We start from the raw sequence: 24,226 nt of genomic DNA, 5'->3' as shown, positions 1-24,226 counted from the left end.
ACTGGCTCTCTTATGGAGCCGGTTCACCCATCTTTGCAGTGGCTCCAGTACACATTGCACAGGAGTCTTGTGCATCTTTTGCTCCATTTTAGGTCTGAATTCAGCCAAAAATTGAAAATCGGACCTGAAACGGTGAATGGGGACACACCGGACTCCTACTGTGAGCCGGAGCATGCTGCAGTGTGAACCCAGCCTTAAAGGATGGTCATTATTTTCTATACCCATTGTATGTGACACAAAGAAATGTAGGAACCTTGAAGCAGAGAACTGGATTCCTTAAAGGATATAAGAATTTGTTACACTGTCTTTATTGGATTCACAGTCTCTAATGAGAAACATAGCAGGAAAAGCAGCATCTCCTGTGTTTTACTTAACCTGCTTGAGATAAGAATAATAATTAAAAAAAAAAGTGCTGACAAAATATAGCCATTTCATGTCCTGACCAAAACGCATTAACCTTAGCAGATTTTCTGCTGTCATGAATTTACTTCCTGCACTATATGCAAGAGACAGGTATACTTTAATAAAAGAAATATATAAATCCACACTCGCATAAAAAGAAACAGTTTACATTTATTCTCTTGTTACTTTATTAGATTCTCTTATATACATTGCAGTGTTTTTGCCCCAGCTGAAAACTCTTCTGAAAATAATTTTAACTGCATTCAAGTTTCCTGCAGAATTCTCCGTCTAAATGAAAAATCAGTTTCCAGTATGGAGATAAATATATATATTTTTCCAATACAGGTACAGAATTGAAATAAACCAAAACACTGCATTTCAGGAGTTAGCAGCAATTAGCAAAGTGGGCTTTTTTTTTTTTTTTTTTTTAAAGAGTTTTTATAGATTTTTGGCTTCATTCACATCATGCAGGACTCAAACTGTTCCCAGCTGCAGTCAATAGCTCCTATCCCTATCAGGGAACACACATTTTTCACATGAACGGAGCTAGTCTCAGGCTACATAATGTCAAATATATTAGGTGTAAAAACTATTAGAAGGGAAAGTAGTATGCCATGTTATTACTATCATCTTGCTAAATGCTTTAGGTATATTTATAAAGGCAAGGTTATGAGTGGTAACAGAGAAACTAATCAGCATTGCTCTATTACTAGCCTGTCAAACTGTCATCTGATCTGGTTGCTCTGGGATACCCCATCATAGACAATACTCACTTTTTGCATTGTCATGGTAAATAAGCAGTCAGCTCTTGCAAAATACAAGATTTATACTGATCCATTACTTCACATGTTATAAGCGATCTCCCACACTTCTATAACTTGACCTTCACTAATGACTGGCCAGCAGCCTGCTACATTTCAAACAGAAATAATGCACTAAACAACTTCAAGTCAAAAAGCTATGAAATAGATTAAACCCTTACGCAAATATCTAGAAGGCACATTAATTGGGTAGATGGCTAAAGAAAATATTTTTCACTTGGTCCCTTGTCGTGCTTTAATTAAATAAAATAGATATGATTGGGCATAAAGCAATAACCCACAGCATTAAGACTGGATTCCATTTAATGGCAACACTTGAAGTGAACTGAAATCTGATATCTGTGGGTTATTCAATTTTATTAAATAAACCACAAAGATTTTAAACTCCAAATATAAATAGATTATATTCTGGTCTGCATTTAAACTATAGGGCTTCTCTGGACTTAACGAGAATCAGTTAACTAACTTACCCTTCTAGGGCAAAGTGATAGATTCTCTTGATAGAAACACCTCACCTCCAGATTCTTATCCCAGGATGCAGTGCCCAGTCCTAAGTAGCCACTCTCCAGGCCCGAACATGTCCAGGAAGAGGAAGGTGGTAATGTGGAAGCTCTGACACCGAACTTACATAGGGGTTATGATGCCACACTCTGAGCCATGGGAGGCAGAGACATATGGGGAAGAGTTTGCACTGATTGGGCAGAGTAACAGTCTCTTTAAACATTTCTGTTCTATTTTTTGATATTTTTTGTAAGATTACATGGAGAGCTCACCATGTAGACAGAAGTGCTGCAGATACAAAAAGAGAAGCATCTGTAATGATGGTATACGATTGATAAACACACAATGAAGTGACATAAAAGTTAGCACAGTGGCAAACAGATCATCTAGGTAAATATACAAGCAATGGATGAGGAATAAACTGACAGCATGTATACAGTTTCCGATTTTCGTTTTTTTTAAATGGAAACTTTTTTTGTTTAGTAGGACTATAAAACACAGAGCCAAACAATGGTTGGTCCCTGAAACCAACCCTACATATGGTGCAATTGGTTTTTAGCTTTTTAGGACACAAGTAAAACCTTACATGTATAATAATGAACACTGACTTCCTCCTATGGTTTACAGGATCCTCAGATTCTATAATGTCCTAGAGATAACTTACACCCGTCTTTACAGATATGCTGGAGGCACCAATAGGAGTTGTTGGTTAAATTGTAGGAAATCTTTCTCCAGCTTTGTCTGCAGGTGAACTTTACAGTCTGTATTGTTCTCTTTAGTTAAACAAAACTTTATGAAGCTACAGCTGAACTGTAGGCATGCAGCTTGCCAGGTTTCTGGATTGATCCGCATTGTCCTACTTCTACTTCACTCATGCGGAAAAACATTTCCTGTTCCTGCTTCTTCTGCTCCAAGTCGTCCTCCAGTGCCTGGTGTAAAGTAAAAAAAAAAAAAAAACACAGATGGGAAATAAAATAAAATCTAAAAAAGCTTCTAAGAATTCTTGTTTGTGATTTAATAAGAAGTACAACCCAAACTTTACCTTACATAATGCACAACTTACATCCAACGTAAGCTCAACACACTGGAATAACTGCTAAATAATACCAGTATGTTCACCAAGTAGTAATATTTATAAAGAAGTGATTGCAACATCTGGAATCTATAATATATTTAGGGAGTCGTTGAAATGTAACTGCCCCCTTGGTGCAATTTCCCTAATACTGAGCTGTCCCGATACACACTCAGTTTTTTGTTTTTGTTTTTTTTCATTCAACCCAGCGGGCTGAAAGAAAACAAAACAAACAGAGGAGCTTGCTGTACTAACTATCATATGTTAGTACAGCGATCTCCTCGCTGAGCTATTGTGTTCTGATGGGGGACTGCCCCCTCGCCAAAACACACCAGTTATCGCTCACAGCCATTGACTGAGAGCGCTGATCGAATGCCAATATTTCTTCCATGCCCCTTCGACAGAAGCTGGATGTTTGGCTTGCTTCTGTCGGACAGGCTGCTGTACACACGGGCCAAATGTTGGATGGTTTCTGTTGAAGCAGTCGATATCCGGCCCATGTGTACTCACCTATCACTGATCCAGCATCATGCCACTAAAAGTCGCCAAACCGCTCGTTAAAATATTTTAAGCCAGGGCTGGCTGTGCACTCTTCATTGAATCCTAAGGAGAGTCTGTACCCAAGCTCCACCATTTATAATAAAATAAAAAAACAAATAATGAAAAAAATGTAAAAAAAAGTGTCCCCCCGCGCATAGGTTCAAATGCAAGCACGGACATAGAGCCAGCACATGTATGTAAACAGCAATTGTACCACACGTGTGATATACTGCCAAGAACATCAGAATGAGAGTAATAATTATACTACCACAATTCATGGTTAAAGGATAAACCTAACATTAAAATCCCTGAATATACAGACTTCCACGATCTAACACTAAACTATCTAACCCTGTAAAGAAGAAATCAGTACACATACTGTAACTTTTTCAAGTGACCTAACTTGATCCCACCCTACGCTGAGCTGTCACCTGCAGTTTTGCTGTGGAGGCAGGTGCAGAGGACACATCAGTCCCTATTCATTTCACAGCCATTGTCGGCTGTGTCCTCTGCAGAGCTTCCGCCACTGGAGACCAGACTGGATCGGCTTCAACAAAAAGGTATGTATATGGATTTCTTCTTTACAGGGTTAGATAGGTTAGTGTTAGATTGTGGATGTCTGTGGATGTAGAGATTTTAGTGTTAGGGTGGACTTATCCTTCAAGTCTGGGTTCACACTAGTGAAAATTGAATGCTGATGTTTCTGCATCCAATTCGTATGACAGGAGAGCATGCCCAGCTCTCAATGGAGCCATTTCACACATCTCCGGGGCGGCTGTGAAGCAGATTGCACAGGTGACCTGTGCATCTTTGGATCCGTTTCAGGCAAAATTTGGACATGATTCGTCCCTGAAACAGAGAAAAGGGGCGCACCATACCCCTGCTGTATACCACGCAAGCAAGAAGTGTGAACCCAGCCCAACTCTAAACCGGTAACCTCATTTCACAAGTGTGCACAATTTTGAGTCCTGACATGTTTGGTATCTTTTTACTCGACGCAACCCCATATTTTATCATTAACAAAATTGGGTATTAAATTGTGTCTGTGTACTAAAATTCATTTTAGTGCATGTTTCCTGAGAATTTGTATTTTATAAATAACTGTGCAAATACTGTGTAAAAAAATGCAACTGCAACCATAAAAAAAAAATAAAATCGAAAAATGTTCCCAGGCACAAAGTGGTTAAAACATATTTCCATTATTGCAGGCAGATTGGGCTAAGGGGGTGGGTTCACCTTTTTGCAAAAAATAATAAATGCGCACATTTTCTTTTAGGAAAAATAAATTTGCATTTTTAATTTTTGCACAAGAGCCTGTGGAGAATTTCACTTGTGATCCACTGGGCTCCTGCAGACACGTCATCTGGCTTTTGGCCTGTCCCTCCATACAGGCTTTCTTTCAGAAAGCTAGAGGACTTGTCAATGGAATTTGAATTTCTCAGCCCATTGAGAACTACAAGCCGTCTGCTGCATTGGTAGATGGGACACTCAGGGAGCAGCTGTAGGACCCAGATAGCAAGGATAACTTGCCAAAAATTTGTGGCAGTGTTGAATTGTAGAAGACCAAAAGGAGCTGCGCTAAACAATGACAGCACTCAACAATTCAACGTAATATGAACCGTGATGTCCACCGGCGCTGTGGATGGGGCCTGCACAACTGCTGCTTTGCGGTACAGTTTTAAGGATGTGTGGCTGATGCACTGAGCCAAAAGCTATGGGAAAGCAAGGGCCGGACAAACCCACATTGACTGCAAGAACTCCCGCTGATTGGAGTAACTACTCCCGTCAGCATAAGGTCGGCCAATAAATGCAGAAATAAAACTTGTGGCTTCCTGTCTATATAGAGACATAAAGACAGAGAGGTAATGGTGATTGTGTCAATCATAGTAAAGATTAATGGTGTATACAAAGTATGAGAGTAAAAATAAAATTGAAAGCTCACCATATCAAGGAGTATGCATAGATCAATGGGTCCCAGCAGCGAGCACCAGCAATGCGAGTGACATTGCTTCTGCCAGATCCCTGAAAATTGCAGGAGCCTTCCCCCCACCCGAGCGAGCGAGAGGGAGGGCGCCCCTTCATAAGGAGGCTTTAGCACTCTGCTTTGTGGGCTTCTTTCCCCCAAGATCTCTTCTAACCTTGGTGCTGACCCTGGGGTTTTCCCCTTGAACCTGACAGCTGAGGCCCCTGGTACAGGAGAAGAGGCCCGCTTAAATGAGAAATGTCTGAATTTCTACTTTACCGGTAAAAGAGAGCTTTTGCAGGTATTCATCCAAATCTTCTCCAAATAGCCGTTCACCATGAAAAAAGGGAAACTGGCTAGGAGCTTTATACACGGTGCTTCAGCTGACCAATTCTTCAGCCAAAGAATTCTGCGAGAATGCAGTCCCAACATAAGACATGAGATTTGCATCTCTCATAGCATCTACTGTGAAACACAGCGTGTCTGCTAAATCAGCGTACTGTTGGGTCTGTTCAACAGGCAGCAATTTAAGCATCTCCTCAAACTGTTCCTTAATGGCCTGGGATACACCTGGCAAGAACCGGATGCACTGCTGAACCTGCTAAAGCCATCTGTTTTTTAGAAAGGAGCTCCAACTTCGTATCTGCTGGATCCCTTAACATAAGCGCGTTATCAACAAGACATGTGAGGTTCTTATTCACCAAGGTAATCACAGCATTAACAGCTGAACCCCCCATTTCTTATAGAAATCCTCTGCCATAGGATACAGTTTGGAGAATCTCTTAGGAGGTTTAAGCTTTCTTAGCCACGCATGAATAGGAAAGACATCCCCAGACGGAGGAGGTTTTAATGATTCTAACTTAGAGATGGGATCATCAAGAGCCTGCGCTGCAGGTAGCAAAAAAGTTGAACGAACCAACTTAGTGAGTGTGCACAAGCAAGCTCTCTTGTGGTGATACTCCTTCCATATTAGGATCCTTAGAAGAGGATAAACCAGAGTCTTCCAAATCCCTAGGAAGATCTGCCTAAACATCTGCCTCAGCATCCTAAACCTCCAAACCAGGATCTTGAGCACTTGATGGGGATCTGCTATGTTTAACCCCAATCTGGAGGGATAAAATAGCATCAAGCTTCTTTTCCAAACCAGCAATGGTAGAAGACAACACTTCACGTGTAACATACTCAGGGGCTGAAGAGTCTTGAGTGACTGCAAGTACAGTTTCCCCCGACGGCTCAATCTGATCGGCTGCAACACTCTCAGAGGAGGATGACATTCTTTTGGAAAGTTTTAGTTTTTTGTGACCCCTTAGGACCCTTAGAAGAGTTCCTGGTGCCTTTACCACTCATAGCTTACAGCACATAGCAGAGGCACTACCAGCAAAATAATTTAACACTTGCTAGGCTATAGTACAGCACAATAACTGCTATTAATCCTAGCTATATAGTACAATGTTGTCAAAAGGGAAATGCCTGTGTCACCAAACCTCCCTGTCACTGTGTCACCCAGTGCTGTGTTCATATTTTTCTTTGATCACTGTACTGGTGACATTTGTGACACTAATCAGCATTAGGGTACTTAGTAGTACGTCCAGATAGGTCTAGGGACCCCTCCAATAAAGGTTTAACCCCTTGATCACCCTGTCACGATCACCATATTAGTGTCACGGTTGACACTAGTTAGTTATTTTTGTATAGCGTCAGGGCACCCACTGTACATTACCTAATAAAAGGTTTAACCCCCTGATCACCTGGCGGGTGATATCAGTTAAGTTTTAGCGTCAGATAGGGCCTGCGTCGCCTCAGGCAGCGTCAGATTAGTGCCAGTAGCGCTAACACCCACGCACGCACCATACACCCCTCTTAGTAGTATAGCGTCTGAACGGAACAATATCTTTGATCTGATCAGAACTATATTAGCGTCCCCAATAGTTTAGGGTTCCCAAAATCGCAGCGTTAACAGCATCAGCCCAGATACCTGCTAGCACCTGTGTTTAGCCCCTCCACCCAGCCTAGCCCAGCCCACCCAAGTGCAGTATAAATCAGTCACTGTCACTTTCTAAACACATAACTGCAGCATACGCAGAGTCAGGCCTGATCCCTGCGAACGCTAACACTTTTTTTGGGTAGCGTTTGAAGTAGTAGCTGACAGGTGCTCTTTTTTCCTGTGAGTCTCACTACTGTACCAGTAAATTTAGAGGCCAAAATGTCCAATCGAAGGCACACTAGTGAAGAGGCCTCCACGTTTCTGAGCATGACAGATGAATGTGAAGAGGAACTCACCCAACTGTCAGATTCAGGCTCAGAATATGAACCTGTAGACAGCAGCGGCACCCTGACAGATTGCTCTGATGATAGAGTAGTGGTCCCTGCCAAGGTCAGGCGTACCCGACCCCCATTCTTCTGCTGTTGTTGAGGTGCAATAACCACAGTGCTCTAGCATGGGAGCAGAGAGCCAGTACTAGTACCGCTCACCCTTCTGGTGAACTGGCAAGCACCAGCAGCTTAGTACATCCTGGTTGTAAATCCAGCACTGCAGTAACACTTGGTGACATGGCGAGTGCCATAAGTGCAGTTCAAGCTGATGAGGTGGCTAGCACAACTAGTGTCCTGCTGCCACCAAGAAGACAAAAACAGGCCCCATCAAGCCCATAGTGCCCTTCCTGCTGCATTTGCCAATCTGAATTGGGAGCCCACCACTTCTGCAGCACCTGTAATTCCACCATTCACTGGCCAATCCGGAATTCAGGTGGAAACAGTTGATTTTACATCACTTGATTTTTATTTACTGTTTTGTTTTTTTAAACAGAAGATCTCTATAGATCTATTATAGACCAAAGAAATTTGTATGCTGGTCAATTCATCGCTGCTAATCCCCAGTTGACCCTTGCCAGAGATTGGAGACCTATTATGGTCTCTGAATTTAAGACCTTCCTGGTCCTATCCCTCCTCATGGGAATAACAAAAAAAAAAAAAGTGAGTTGCGGTCATATTGGACCACTGACCTAATTCACCATATGCCTTTGTCCTCTGCCTCCATGACCATGACACGACACGAGCAGATCTTGCAGTTCATGCATTTCAATGACAATGAACTCTGTAGTCCCTGGGGTGGCCCTGAATACGACGATTGGCTCAAAAAATTCAGCCCCTCGTAAACGACTTCAACCAGCAATTTGCAGCCTTGTTTACTCCCAATCAAGTTGTCTGTGTTGATGAGTCCCTCATTACGTTTTCTGTCAGTATCTTCCCAGCAAGCGTACCAGATATGGGGTCAATATGTATAAGCTCTGTGACAGGGCAACAGGCTATACATAATAACCCCAATTTTTTTTTTTTTTTTTTTAAAAGAGTACCTGTCACTACCTATTGCTATCATAGGGGATATTTACATTCCCTGAAATGATAAAAAAAAAAAAAAAATGAAACGTATAGTTTAAAAATAAAAGAAGCAAAGGCGAAAGTAAGCGTCAGTCTGGTGTCATATGTAAACAGCAATTGCACACATAATGCATGTGAGGTATCACTGCAAAAGTCAAGATCAAGGGCAGTCATTTTAGCAGTAGACCTCCTGTGTAAATCTAAAGTAGTAACTTGTAAAGGGTTTTAAAGACTTTTAAAAATGTATGTAGTTTGTCGCCGCTGCATGTTTGTGCGCAATTTTAAACATGTCATATTTGGTATCCATGTACTCGGCATCATCTTTTTATTTAATCAAACATTTGGGCAATATAGTGTGTTTTAGTGCATTAAAATTAAACCAAGTGTTCCAAATAAATTGCGTTGAAAAAAAAATCACTGTGCAAATATTGTGTAAATAAAAATAAAAAAAATTGCAATTCCCACCATTTTAATCTGTAGGGCCTTTGCTTTGAAAACAATATATAATGTTTGGGGGTTCAAAGTAATTTTCAAGCAAAAAATAATATTTTTTCATGTACACAAAAAGTGTCAGAAAGGGCTTTGTCTTCAAGTGGTTAGAAGAGTGGGTGATATGTGACATAAGCTTATAAATGTTGTGCGTAAAATGTCAGGACAGTTCAAACCCCCCCAAACGACCCCTAAGTTTTGGGAAAATTACAAACTTTTTTTTGTGCACAAAGTTGTCACTAAATGACGTATTGCTCAAAAATGCCATGGGCATATGTGGAATTACACCCCAAAAATACATTCTGCTGCTTCTCCTGAGTTTTTGAATATAACCATGGCATGTGTGAGCAATATATCATTTAGTGACAACTTTGTGTAATTATTTTTCTGGTCATTTATCACTTGTGACAAAAAAAAAAAAAAAATATTTAACCACTTGAGGACCGCCGTATTGCCATTGTACGTCAGCACAATGGCACAGGCAGGCATAATCACGTACATCTACGTGATTGCCTTCCAGCGGGTGGGGGGTCCGATCGGACCCCCTCCCGCTGGATACGGCGGTCCGGTTCGCTCCAGGAGCGCTCCGTGATGAGGGGATGGCCGTTGGTTTTCGGCCACCCCCTCTGGATCGCTCCTGGCCAATGAGAAGCTTCCTCCCCTGTGTATTGTTTACACAGGAAGGAGGAAGTGATGTCATTCTCCTCGGGGCGGTCTTTTTGACCGGACTACGAGGAGAACAGTAAAAGTAAGTGTGCACCAACACTACACTGACATGTAGGTACACACAGGCACACAAACCCCCCCCGATCCCCCCCCCGATCGCCCCCCGATCCCCCCCCCGCCCCCCCTCCCCCCCCAGTCACAGTGTCACTGATTGCATTGATCATTTCTTTACTGATCAATGCATTCAGTGTCAGTTGTGACAGTAAAAACTGTCAGGACAGTTAGTGTTAGGTCCAGGGTAGCCCCCTATCACCCCCCAATAAAGATTTAACCCCCTGATTGCCCCTAGAGTTAACCCTTTCACCCCCTTTTGCCAGTGTCACTAAGCGATCATTTTTCTGATCGCTGCATGTGTCGCTAGTGTCGCTAGGTAGCTAGTTATTTTTTTAGGTTCACCGCCAGGTTTTTATATCGCTAGGTACCCCGATATACTACCCAATAATGTTTTTAACCCCCTGATTGCCGCTAGTTAACCCTTTCACCCCCTTTTGCCAGTGTCACTAAGCGATCGTTTTTCTGATCGCTGCATTAGTGTCGCTACAGTCACTAGGTAGCTAGTTATTTTTTTAGGATCACCGCCAGGTTTTTATAGCGCTAGGTACCCCGATATACTACCCAATAATGTTTTTAACCCCCTGATTGCCGCTAGTTAACCCTTTCACCCCCTTTTGCCAGTGTCACTAAGCGATCATTTTTCTGATCGCTGCATTAGTGTCGCTAGGTAGCTAGTTATTTTTTTAGGTTCACCGCCAGGTTTTTATATCGCTAGGTACCCCGATATACTACCCAATAATGTTTTTAACCCCCTGATTGCCGCTAGTTAACCCTTTCACCCCCTTTTGCCAGTGTCACTAAGCGATCGTTTTTCTGATCGCTGCATTAGTGTCGCTACAGTCGCTAGGTAGCTAGTTATTTTTTTAGGTTCACCGCCAGGTTTTTATAGCGCTAGGTACCCCGATATACTACCCAATAATGGTTTTAACCCCCTGATTTCCGCTAGTTAACCCTTTCACCCCCTTTTGCCAGTGTCACTAAGCGATAATTTTTCTGAACGCTGCATCAGTGTCGCTAGTGTCGCTAGGTAGCTAGTTATTTTTTTAGGTTCACCGCCAGGTTTTTATAGCGCTAGGTACCCCGATATACTACCCAATAATGGTTTTAACCCCCTGATTGCTGCTAGTTAACCCTTTCACCCCCTTTCACCAGCGATCACAGTATAAGTGTCACTGGTGACGCTGGTTAGCCAGTTAGTTATTTAGGTTCCCCGTCAGGTTTTTATATAGCGCCAGGGACCCCCATATACTACCTAATAAAAATTTGAACCACCTGATTGGCCCTAGTTAACCCTTTCACCACTGATCACCGTATAAGTGTTACGGGTGACTCTGGTTAGTTTGTTTTTTATAGCATTTTATATTCAAATCCGGAAGGCAGTGCTTGGTTTTCGGGGTCCCGTACGTGGCTAGGCTCCCAAAAAGTCCCCCACATGTGGTATCCCCGTACTCGGGAGAAGCAGCAGAATTTATTTTGGGGTGTAATTTGACTTCTGCCCATAGCATGTGTGAGCAATATATCATTTAGTGACAACTTTGTGCAAAAAAAAAAAAGTTTGTAATATTCCCGCAACTTTTGGCAAAATATAAAATATTCCATGGACTCAACATGCCTCTCAGTAAATAGCTTGGGGTGTCTACTTTCCAAAATGGGGTCATTTGGGGGGGTTTTGTGCTATTTTGGCATTTTATGGCCTTCGAAACTGTGATAGGTAGTGAGGAGTTAAATCAAAAATTTGCACCCTTAGAAATCCTGAAGGTGGTGATTGGTTTTCGGGGTGCCGTGCGCGACTAGACTCCCAAAAAGTCCCACACATGTGGTATCCCCGTACTCGGGAGAAGCAGCAGAATGTATTTTGGGGTGCAATTCCACATATAACCATGGCATGTGTGAGCAATATATCATTTAGTGACAACTTTTTGTAAAAAAATATTTTTTTTTTTTTTTTGTCATTATTCAATCCCTTAGGACAAAAAAAAAAAATATTCAATGGGCTCAACATACCCATCAGCAATTTCCTTGGGGTGTCTACTTTCCAAAATGGGGTCATTTGGGGGGGATTTGTACTGCCCTGCCATTTTAGCACCTCAAGAAATGAGATCGGCAGTCATAAATTAAAAGCTGTGTAAATTCCAGAAAATGTACTCTAGTTTGTAGACGCTATAACTTTTGCGCAAACCAAAAAATATTCGCTTATTGACATTTTTTTTACTAAAGACATGTGGCTGAATAAATTTTGCCCTCAATGTATGACTAAAATTTAGTTTATTCGATTTTTCTTATAACAAAAAGAAGAAAATATCTTTTTTTTTCAGAATTTTCGCTCTTTTTCCATTTATATCGCAAAAAAAAAAAACCGCAGAGGCAATCAAATACCATCAAAAGAAAGCTCTATTTGTGGGAAGAAAAGGACGCAAATTTCGTTTGGGTGCAATATTGCATGACCGCGCAATTACCAGTTAAAGCAGCGCAGTGCGAAATTGCAAAAAGACCTCTGGTCCTTAAGGTATTTATTGGTCCGAGGCTGAAGTGGTTAATGGGCTCAACATACCCATTGAATATTTTAACCTCCTCAATTTCCTTGGGGTGGCTACTTTCCAAAATGGGGTCATTTGGAGGAGGGGGGTTGTACTGCCCAGCCATTTTAGTACTTTAACCACTTTCAGACCGGACCATTTTGCTGGTCAATGACCAGAGGTCTTTTTACAATTTGGCACTGCGCTGCTTTAACTGGTAATTGCGCGGTCATGCAATGTTGTACCCAAACAAAATTTGCGTCCTTTTCTTCCCACAAATAGAGCTTTCTTTTGATGGTATTTGATTGCCTCTGCGATTTTTATTTTTTGCGATATAAACGTAAAAAGACCGCAAATTTTGAAAAAAAATGATATTTTCTACTCTTTGTTATTAGAAAAATCCAATAAACTCAATTTTAGTCATACATTTAGGCCAAAATGTATTCAGCCACATGTCTTTGGTAAAAAAAAAGTCAATAACTGTATATTTATTGGTTTGCGCAAAAGTTGTCACATCTACAAACTAAGGTACGTTTTCTGGAATTTACGCAGCTTTTAGTTTACGACTGCCTATCTCATTTCTTGAGGTGCTAAAATGGCAGGGCAGTACAAAACCCCCCCAAATGACCCCATTTTGGAAAGTAGACCCCCTAAGGAAATTGATAAGTGCCATGTTGAGCCCATTGAATATTTTATTTTTTTGCCTCAAGCGATTGAATAATGACAAAAATTCACAAAGTTGTCACTAAATGATATATTGCTCACACATGCCATGGGCATATGTGAAATGACACCCCAAAATAAATTCTGCTGCTTCTCCTGAGTACGGGGATACCACATGTGTGGGATTTTTTGGGAGCCTAGCCGCGTACGGGGCCCCGAAAGCCAAGAACCGCCTTCAGGTTTTCTAAGGGCGTAAATATTTGACTTCACTCCTCACTACCTATTACAGTTTTGAAGGCCATAAAATGCCAAGATGGCACAAAACCCCCACAAATGACCCCATTTTAGAAAGTAGACACCCCAAGCTATTTGCTGAGAGGCATGTTGAGTCCATGGAATATTTTATATTTTGCCACAAGTTGCGGGAAAATTACAAACTTTTTTTTTTTAATTTATTTTTTCCACAAAGTTGTCACTAAATGATATATTGCTCACGCATGCCATGGGCATATGTGAAATGACACCCCAAAATAAATTCTGCTGCTTCTCCTGAGTACGGTGATACCACATATGTGGGACTTTTTGGGAGCCTAGCCGCGTACGGGGCCCCGAAAACCAAGCACCGCCTTCAGGCTTTCTAAGGGCGTTACAGTTTTGAAGGCCATAAAATGCCAAGATGGCACAAACCCCCCCCCCCAAATGACCCCATTTTGGAAAGTAGACACCCCTAAATTTAGGGGTACACTAGTGAGACTAGGTAATAAATGGCGGGTGCCCTGAAACTATAAAAAAATAACTAACCAACCAGCGTCACCTGTAACAGTTATATGGTGATCACTGGTGAAAGGGTTAACTAGGGGGCAATCAGGGGGCTTTATGCGGTAGTATATGGGGGTCCCTGGCGCTATAAAAAGCTGCGGCGAACCTAAATACCTACCTGCCCAACTAGCCTCACCTGTGACACTAATACAGCGATCAGAAAAACTATCGCTTATTAGGCTGGGTTCACACTGGAGCGATGCAGGAACGCCACGAATCCGCGGCGGGTTCCCGCATCGCATGCCTCCCGGCGGCAGTTCAAACTGCCCTATGCGAACTGCTGGGAGTGTCAGTGAAATGTTAATGACACCCCCAGATCAGTTTGCATATCGCAGTGCGATCTGCAAACTCGGATCGCATGGTGTGAACACCCATGCGATCCGATTCTGCTGCGGACCAAAAAAAGGGTCCCGTGCGAATTTGCCGCGGGTGCGGCGCGAATTCAGCCATACTATCTGTATGGCTGAACTCGAATCGCACAGAGATCGGATGTGATTTGCACTGCAGTGCGGTGCGAATCACATTCGTTCTCATAAACCGCTGCAATGTGAACCCAGCCTTAGTGACACTGGCGACGGGGGGTGATCACGGGGTTAAACCTTTATTGGGGGGGTTAGGGGGGTACATTAGAACTAAAGGGGGCTAACCCTAACTGCCCTAACAGTTATTACAGTCACAAATGACACCAATGCAAAAAATAAAAATAAAATGCAATTGGTGTCACTGTGACTGGGGGGGCAGGGGTAATTGGGGGGGTGATCGGGGGGTGAAGGGGGGGTGTGAGTGTGCCTGGCATGTTCTACTGTGTAGTGTCGTGTTGGTGCAACTCACCGATCCTCTCTCCTCGGTGCCGGAACGAAAACTACCGACACGGAGGAGAGATTACATCACTTCCTCTCCTGTGTTTACATTACAGGAGAGGAAGTGATGTCAAGGAGCATTTCTATTCGTCGGGAGCAATCGCGAGGGGGTGGCCATGAATGAATGGCCGCCCCCTCATCCCAGATCGCGGGAAGGCAGGGACGTATATATATGCCCATATGCCTGCCCGTGCCATTCTGTCGACGTATATCGTCGTGCGGCGGTCGGCAAGTGGTTAAGAAATTAAATAGGTAGTCAAACTAAAAGCTGCGTAAATTACAGAAAATGTATCCTAGTTTGCAGACGCTATAACTTTTGCACAAACCAATAAATATACACTTATTGTTGACATTTTTTTTTTTTACCAAAGATATGTGGCTAAATACATTTTGGCCTAAATGTGTGACTAAAATGGAGTTGATTGGATTTTTTTTTTATGACAAAAATAGAAAATATTTATTTATTTCTTTTCAAAATTTTCGGTCTTTTTCCTTTTATATCGCAAAAAAATAAATAAGGCAAATCAAACACCATTTAAAAGAAAGATCTATTTGTGGGAGAAAAAGGATGCAAATTTAGTTTGGCTACAACATTGCATGACCACGCAATTACCAGTTAAAGCAGCACAGTGCCAAATTGTAAAAAGTGCTCTGGTTAACGTAACCCCAGCCTGTAAAAGACAAGCATCTATACTTACCTTTTCAGGTGCTTACTCTTTGCTGCTCTCTTGTCGTGGCAGGCATTCGGCACTCATTAGGTGTGTTTAATATCTAAACTCCCTACTAGAATCTGTGGTTCCTCCTGCTGGCTCATAATCCCATAGTGACTTGCGAGCCGGAAAAAGGAAATACAGTGTAAGGCAGTAGAAACAGGTATCCTGGGGAGTAGTGCCTACACGGCTTTAATCATAACTACGATAAGACATGAAAAACATATAAATAAAATATACAAGGTGAAAATATTATGTACATACCTTTTTACGAGGTCTTAGCATCTCTCTCCAGTCTCTTAGCATATGAATGTGGGATTCATCAACTGCCTTCAATTTTTGGGTCTCATGCTCCACTAGAAGGTGACACTTCTCATTCTAAAAAGCAATCCAATGAATGCCAATACATGTCAGGAACAAAGATGGACCAACAGGATAAAAATATGGCAGCATCATAGCAGAGTCATTGACACCAATTTAATTAATTAAATCTGAGGCTGCAGAGCTGAGAAATAAACTAAAATGCAGTGTAGTCTACTGAAACAGAGAATATGGGCCTAAGAGGTTAAAAATGTATTAATGAAAAATCTTAATTAAAAACAGATTCTGTCCTATAGGCCTGTAAAAGCTACAAGTAAAAAGATAAAAAAAGAAAGAAAAAAAAAACTGCTAATACAGTTACTGCATGTTTAAAGGTAATACCATGAAATTATACGCTACCTAGACATACTACAATATCTCTGCAAATATCTGTCTATATGATAATATTAATGCAGAAAAAATGCAAGCCATGATATTGATTTTGTTAAAACTAAAAGCATAAAATTATACTCAATAGTCTGTTGTGCTGTAACATCCAGGACATATCACATATACAGATAGACTCTCTATGTTGTCTTCACCTGTAACTGTTGCAGCTCCCTTGCATTGCTGTCACACTGAGCCTGCATTTCCAGTAGGTGGTGCTCATGTTTCTGTTGCTGTTGCGCTCTCTCTGCTTTCTGTCTCTTCTCCTCCTGCATAGAGAACTAAAAAGGGGGAAAAAAAACTGTAATCTGGTCTGCCATTAAACACAGCCTTATAAATGTATCAAGCCTATCAAGAAGACCCTGAAAAGTCATACTGCATTTTTGGCACATTTAGAGGCAACAGTAACCTTTTACAATTTGACCCCATGCCCCAACAGTCCATCTCTAGTTCCGATGTGATTGAAATCACATTTGTTGAGGCTTCGTTATTTTTCAGCCTAAGTTCAAGAATGACATTTTTTTTTCTATTTGGTCTCCTTAGTATTGCTGGACATTCATAACATGTAGTATGAATGGTTCACTACTAGCATCTAATGCCGCGTACAAACGATCGGACTATGGCGGGAGTCCGCAGGACCGCTCGTCCCCACCCACTTTCCTGACGGGCCGGGCTGTGTGCTCGGATAAGGGTCTGTTATGGACTCTGGAGGGACCACCACGCTGTTTTTTCAGTGTAGGGCTTCCCCTTTAAATCCATACCATGCGACAGCACTAGCGAGATGTCAATCTCGCCGATGAAGTCGGCGACATTCACCTCCTTCGCTAGTCCCATCTACCAGGAGCCACGTTCAAAATGAACAGACTTTTCTCCGTGTGTGGGCAAGTCCGTTCATTTCGAAAGTCCGGCGGACTAGCACACAGACGGGCGGATTGTCAAAACTTCTTTCTAAGTCCACCTGACTTTTGGAAAGAAGAAGTCCGCCGGAGCCCACACACGGGCTGATTGTCTGACAGACTCTGGTCTTGTTTGGCCTTCATCCTCCCCTGAGTCTAGAGCATGACATATCCCTGCTCCACATGCTCTTATCCCAGGAGGTTACAGCTGAGGCATAATAGTGCTGGATGTTGAACCTTGTGGCGCGTCAATAAGGGGCCGACTCATAGAACCCAGAAGAGACACCTGGCTCCCGATGATGCAAGGAAGAATATGCCATTGCCAGACATGGCGTGCAGTGGCAGACTGGCAGATCACAGCCCTGGATTCGCTGGGATTCTAAGTATGTTTTTAGGATACCCCAGAGAAAAAGGTAAATAGGAATGCAAAATGAAATATGTACGGAGGTGAAGTTCCTCTTTAAAGTTGCACTGCCTGCCAGCCAGCCCATTTATTAACTAAATGGTTGCTTTTAAGAGACATTGTCCTTAACACAGGATAACATGCATTACCACATTGCATAGCAAAATAGACCTTTAAATGTTATTTATAACACGTGAAGCACCTTTAAATCTACAGCCTGCTGTACTTTTTCGAAAGTGTCATAAAGCAAATGGTGTAAAATTGGAAAATCTAACTGAATTTATAATTGTGATGAGACCATGGAAACCACCTTGCTATTATACCAATTGCTACAGAACACAAGATGTAAATCAAGGAGTATGTGTAGTTTGAATATAAGATACAGACATTAAAGTGGTTGTAAACCCTTACATATACCCAGTGAAGTGACTAGCCTTACTCAAAGATTAAACAAATCTTCCTACATAAGTTGTACATGTTTATCTGCAGCCCTCCCCCCTACAGCTATCCAAACCCCCCAAAGGCCCTTTTCAGCTCCAGCAAGCAGGGATCTGATTTCACATACAGCGCACAGCTCAGAGAGAAGAGCCGAGTATAATTTGAGCCCTAAGTGAAGGGAAGGGCCCCGCTTCTACACAATCCCGTAGGGAAAAACGCACAGCTAAGAAACCAGACTTCTAACAGAACTCACACTCAGTGGTTTGGCTTGAGGCAAGTGCACACTATAGAAGGATATGCTTTGTTCGTTTTTCAAGTGAGGTTTACAACCACCTTAAGATATTTTTTTTTTTTCAGACTAAAAACTACCTTGATTACATGAACAGATTAGAAATAGACACATGCACACACTTTTGGAAGGGACCTTTAAAAATAAAAAAGATTAAAAACCCACAACAGGCAGGCTTATGCTACCCACCTGCTTAATTTTCTCTCTCTGCTCAGCAGCACTAGAACTAGAACTGATATGAAGGCTTTTCTTGTACATGGCCATCCTGGTCTTTCCTTCACTTCTCTGGACTTTTGGTAGTCGAACCCTTTCCTGCTGTTGCCGTAATCGAAGCTGCTCCATCATGCGCTGGTTGTACCTCTGCATCTGTTCTTTCTCCTGTAACAAGGATACAGTTGCATTTTATTTCAGAATACCACCAGATATGCCATTGTGAAAAAGTCTGCATCTAAATCACGAAAAGACAGTTTCAAGTAATGTAGGGCACCTACGTCTCATGCTAAAACAGCTAAATTGGGGGGCTGTCATCTAATTCTTAGGATTGAGCATTTATAAGTGCAGTGTGTATATCAAGTTTTTGCTTCAGCAAACTTAATGCCTTTAAAGAAATCTCAATTTCAGTTTGTTGATATTAACATAGATCTTAAAGCGATATTAACTACAAACATGCTATATATATATATATATATATATATATATATATATATATATACATACATATACATATATACATACACACACACATACAGGTGCATCTCATAAAATTAGAATATCAATAAGTTAATTTATTTCATTAAAAAGGGAAACATGTATTTTATATAGATGCGTTACACAGCGATATATTTCAAGCTTTTCTTTCTTTTCATTTTGAGGATTAAGGCTTACAGCTAGTGAAAACCCAAAAATCATTATCTCAGAAAATTATAATATTATATAAGAGCAGTTTAAAAAAATAAAATAAAAAATAAATACCGTATATACTCGAGTATAAGCCGAGATTTTCAGCCTCTTTTTTGAGGCTGAAAGTGCCCCCCTCGGCTTATACTCGAGTCATCGCTGTCTGCCCGCTCGATCAGCGTGTCGAGCAGACAGACAGCGGCCATTCTATTCAAAAGCCGCGCCTCCGGCTCCGCCTTCGCCTGTGATAGGCGGAACACTGAATTTCCCAGCAGCCTGTGTTCCGCCTATCACGGACATCGTATCATCCTCGTACTACGGACGAGGATGATACGACGTCTGTGATAGGCGGAACACAGGCTGCTGGGAAATTCAGTGTTCCGCCTATCACAGGCGAAGGCGGCGGCGCAGCTTTTGAACTTTACAATGGCCGCCGACGAAGAGGGCACGGGACGGAGGCAAGGCAAGGCACGGCACGGCACGGGACGGGACGGGACGGGGGCAAGGCAAGGCACGACACGACACGGGACGGATGCAAGGAGGCAAGGCACGGCACGGGACGGAGGCAAGGAGGCAAGGCACGGGACGGAGGCTCGGGACAAAGGTAGGCTGGACACACACACACACACACACACACACACACACGGATGGAGACACACACAGGGATGGATGGATGGATGGATGGAGACACACACAGGGATGGATGGATGGATGGATGGAGACACACACACACAGGGATGGATGGATGGATGGATGGAGACACACACACACAGGGATGGATGGATGGATGGATGGAGACACACACACACAGGGATGGATGGATGGATGGAGACACACACACACAGGGATGGATGGATGGACACACACACACACAGGGATGGATGGACGGACACACAGGGATGGACGGACACACAGGGATGGACGGACACACAGGGATGGACGGACACACAGGGATGGACGGACACACAGGGATGGACGGACACACACACAGGGATGGACAGGCATGTCTCACCCTCGGCTTATACACGAGTCAATAAGTTTGCCAGTTTTTTTGGGGGTAAATTGGGGGCCTCGGCTTATATTCGGGTCGGCCTATACTCGAGTATATACGGTAAAAGGATTTTTAATACAGAAATGCTGGCTTACTGAAAAGTATGTTCACGTACAGTATAGTATGCACTTAATACTTGATCGGGGCTCCTTTTGCATGAATTACTGCATCAATGCGGTGTGGCATGGAAGCGATCAGCCTGTGGCACTGCTGAGGTGTTAAGGAAGCCCAGGTTGCTTTGGTAGCAGCCTTCATTTCATCTGCATTGTTGAGTCTGGTGTCTCATCTTCCTCTTGACAATACCCCACAGATTCTCTATATGGTTTAGATCAGTAGAGGTTGCTGGCCAATCAAGCACAGTGATACCATGATCATTAAACCAGGATTTGGACTTTTGTCGGTGTGGGCAGGTGCCAACTCCTGATGGAAAATTAAATCAGCATCTCTATAAAGCTACAACCTGGGCTTCCATAACACCTCAGCAGTGCCACAGGCTGATCGCCTCCATGCCACTTTGCATTGATGCAGTAATTCATGCATAAGGAGCCCCGACCAAGTAATGAGCTAAAACTATCCTGTATATGGACATACTTTTTAGTAAGCCAACATTGATGTATTAAAAACACTTTTTTTTTATTGGTCTTATGTAATATTCTAATTTTCTGAGATACCGAATTTGGGGTTTTCACTAGCTGTAAACCATAATCAGCAAAATTAAAAGAAAGAAATGTGTAATGCATCTATATAAAATATATGTTTCACTTTTTTAATTTAATACCTGAAATAAACTTTTTGATAATATTCAAATTTTATGAGATGCACCTGTATGTGTATGTGTGTGTATATTTATTGAAGCATCAAAAATACCCACTGGCACAGGTGGTTCCCACTAGGGTCTGTAAGAAGCACAAAAGTCACAATCTTTAAAAGTACCAAGGTAAACCTTGCACCTACATCCTGATCTGATGGGTTCCCCGAAGCCACAAGATGACCTTCCTTACAATTAGAGCCAGACTGCTACTAACAATAAGATGGTTTACCATCAAAAAGAAAAATCTACACAAGGAACACGCACTGACATGGTCAGGTAGTCATGCCAGGGGTTAAAAAACACAGCTATGGCTAATTACTGGACAATGCAGGCTTAGGCAGTCTAACTATTGAAATTTAACTAGTGACGATCCTTTGCATAGAAAATGGTCTCTTCAGTATTTTCTATAGTGAACAGAGAAGGGCCTCCTTTTCTTCCCTTCTATCCTGCTCACACAGGGCCGGGCCTATTCATATAAAGGCATGCAGGCTAGTCTAGTACAAAAGATAGATCTTTCACCCCAATCACGAAGATCCTAATATAATAAATTCTCATCAAGCTGTGTCCCCCAATGGGCAATAAAGAAAACGTTTTGATTTAGAGGAGTACTGAGCTGCAATCTTTTTTGCACCAAACATTTAATGTAAAAAGTTACCAGTGATCAACCCCAGCTGTTTTTGTACCTTGTCATGTTTTCTAAGCAATTCATGCCGCTGTAAAAAGTACTGGTCTTTCAGCTGTTGCTTATTGAGCTGGTGTCTCTCCTGCAGGTGGCGCTCCTCCAAGTCCCAAATGCAGGCTTCCCTGTCTAAGAGAACAGAATAGAACTCTGGTTAAAACAACAAAACAAAACCATGAAATATAATTATAGCCAAAGTTTTTATTTTTTTATTTTTTATGAATGGTCAAAGTTTTTGTGATTTTTTTCTTGCCATCTATGTCCCACTAGGGAAATTTCCCTGAGGGAAATCATCTTTTCACCAGAACAAGTGTCCGCATTCCCACTATTCCTGTTCTGTGGCCAACTTAAAATTTGTAATTTTCTCTCACTTTCATTTTCAGTGATATCGGTCACCAAGAGAGGGTTAATCCAACAGGGACACTTGCAACGTCTGCTTGATACATTAGGGTCCCTGCCCTATAAAAAGAACTGCAACAATAAAGTAATCAGTAATCCTGAAAATGTTTCAGTCATCCTGAAAAAACACAAATTCATGTCCTTGGGTTGCTATGTTTACTCTAGACTGCATGTATTAAACAATACCTAGATGCCACCCATGCTGGATGTCTGCCCTTTTTATCTCCATTACACGGTTGCTTGATGAGATTAGTAATTTACAGAAAAGAACATTGTTTGTGCTCTTAGTTCATCTCCCAAGAAGGGACACTAAAAAAAATGTTCTTGGTCTGAAAAGTTTAAAACTATTGCCGCCACCAACTTTAAAGCTCTAATTTCTCATGCAGCAGAGGATCCGGATAGTTAGTGGACCTTCCTTTTTTTAAGCTTTTTATTAATATATCTCAGAAAATAAATGCCCACAGGCATAATCATTACTCCCCTCTTTCAACCCCACCACTATAGACAAGGTTGCTAAACTGCTTGGTAATGTCCACTTTACCACCTGCCCTCTGGATCCTGTTCCCTCACAAATGCTGTGTTCACCCTCTGGCTCTATGCTACACTCTCTAATCCACATCTTCAATCTCTCCCTCTCTTCTGGCATCTTCCCCATCTCTCTAAAACATGCACTTGTCCGACCCATACTTAAAAAGCCCTCACTGGACCCATCCAATCTTAACAACCTACACCCCATCTCCTTGCTCCCCTTCTTATCCAAACTCCTCGAACGTCTGGTCTACAACCGACTGACCATCCACCTCGCTGATAATAGCCTTCTTGATCCCCTACAGTCTAGATTTCGTCCTCAACACTCCACAGAAACTGCTCTCCTAAAACTAACAAACGATCTACTAACGGCCAAAACCAAAATCGACACTATTCTGTATTCCTCCTCCTGGACCTCTGTGGTGCCTTTGATACAGTTGACCACCCACTCCTCCTCACAAAACTCCACTCCTTTGGTCTCTTGGGTGACTGTACTTTTCGCCGGTTCTCTTCTTACTTATCCGACCGCACCTTTAGCGTTTCTTGCAACTCTACTTCTTCCTCTCCTCTTCCTTTCTCTGTTGGGGTCCCCCAAGGTTCTGCTCTTGGACCTCTCCTATTTTCAATCTATACCTCGTCCCTGGGTCAACTGATAGCCCTCCCATGGCTTCCAATACCACCGCTATGCTGACGACAACCAAATCTATTTCTCTACATCTCAACTCCCTCCTTCTGTCTCTGGACGTATAACTAATTTACTATGAGATATATCAGTCTGGATGTCACACCACTTCCTCAAACTAAATCAAAAAATGGACTTATAACTTTTGCTCCCCCATATGCCCCTTCCCCTGATTTCTCTGTCAAAATTGGTGACACAACTATAAGCCCATCCCCGCATGCCAAGGTTGTAGGTGTAGTCCTGGACTCTGAACTCTCCTTTAACCACTTCAGCCCTGGAAGAATTTACCCCCTTTCTGACCAGAGCAATTTTTGCAATCTTGCACTGCGTTGGTTTAACTGGCAATTGCGCGTTCGTGCGATGTGGCACCCAAACAAAATTTACGTCCTTTTTTCGCCAAAAATAGAGCGTTCTTTTAGTGGTATTTGATCACCCCTGAGGTTTTTATTTTTTGAGCTATAAACAAAAAAAGAGCGACAATTTAAAAAAAAAAGAAAAAAAAAAAAACGCATTATTTTTTACTTTTTGCTATAATAAATATCCTCCAAAAATATCTAAAAATAATTTTTTTCCTCAGTTTAGGCCGATACGTATTCTACATATTTTGGTAACAAAAAATAAAAAAATAAAAAATATCACAATAAGCGATTATTGATTGGTTTGTGCAAAAGGTATAGCGTTTACAAAATAGGGGATAGTTTTATGGCATTTTTATTAATATATATATTTTTGTTTAAATGGCGCGATCAGCAATTTTTATCTGGACTGCGTCATTATGGCGGACATCGGACATTTTTGACACATTTTTGGGACCATTGTCATTTATACAGCAATCAGTGCTATACAAATGCACTGATTCCTATGTAAATGACACGAGCAGAGCCCTCTGATC

The 24,226-nt window shown here is 42.0% G+C and overlaps 1 protein-coding gene across 1 annotated transcript in view; it reads right to left on the bottom strand.

Moving 5' to 3' along the window:
• Positions 1–553: 553 nt before the first annotated feature.
• Positions 554–24,226, bottom strand: part of STK10 (serine/threonine kinase 10) — a 224,033-nt gene continuing 200,360 nt past the window's right edge. The window contains exons 15-19 of the mRNA XM_077472770.1: positions 21,730–21,854; positions 18,477–18,665; positions 16,417–16,542; positions 15,779–15,892; positions 554–2,653 (exon numbers count right to left, since the gene is read on the bottom strand). Coding sequence (XP_077328896.1) covers positions 2,516–2,653; positions 15,779–15,892; positions 16,417–16,542; positions 18,477–18,665; positions 21,730–21,854 — 692 coding nt within the window. The 3' untranslated portion in view covers positions 554–2,515. The remainder of the gene's footprint in view (positions 2,654–15,778; positions 15,893–16,416; positions 16,543–18,476; positions 18,666–21,729; positions 21,855–24,226) is intronic.

The sequence above is a fragment of the Lithobates pipiens genome, unplaced genomic scaffold (genome assembly GCF_037356315.1).
Source record: "Lithobates pipiens isolate NorthernLeopardFrog02 unplaced genomic scaffold, aLitPip1_a1.2 Scaffold_8, whole genome shotgun sequence".
NCBI classification, from domain to species: domain Eukaryota; kingdom Metazoa; phylum Chordata; class Amphibia; order Anura; family Ranidae; genus Lithobates; species Lithobates pipiens.
This window is presented reverse-complemented; position numbering and strand designations above follow the sequence as displayed.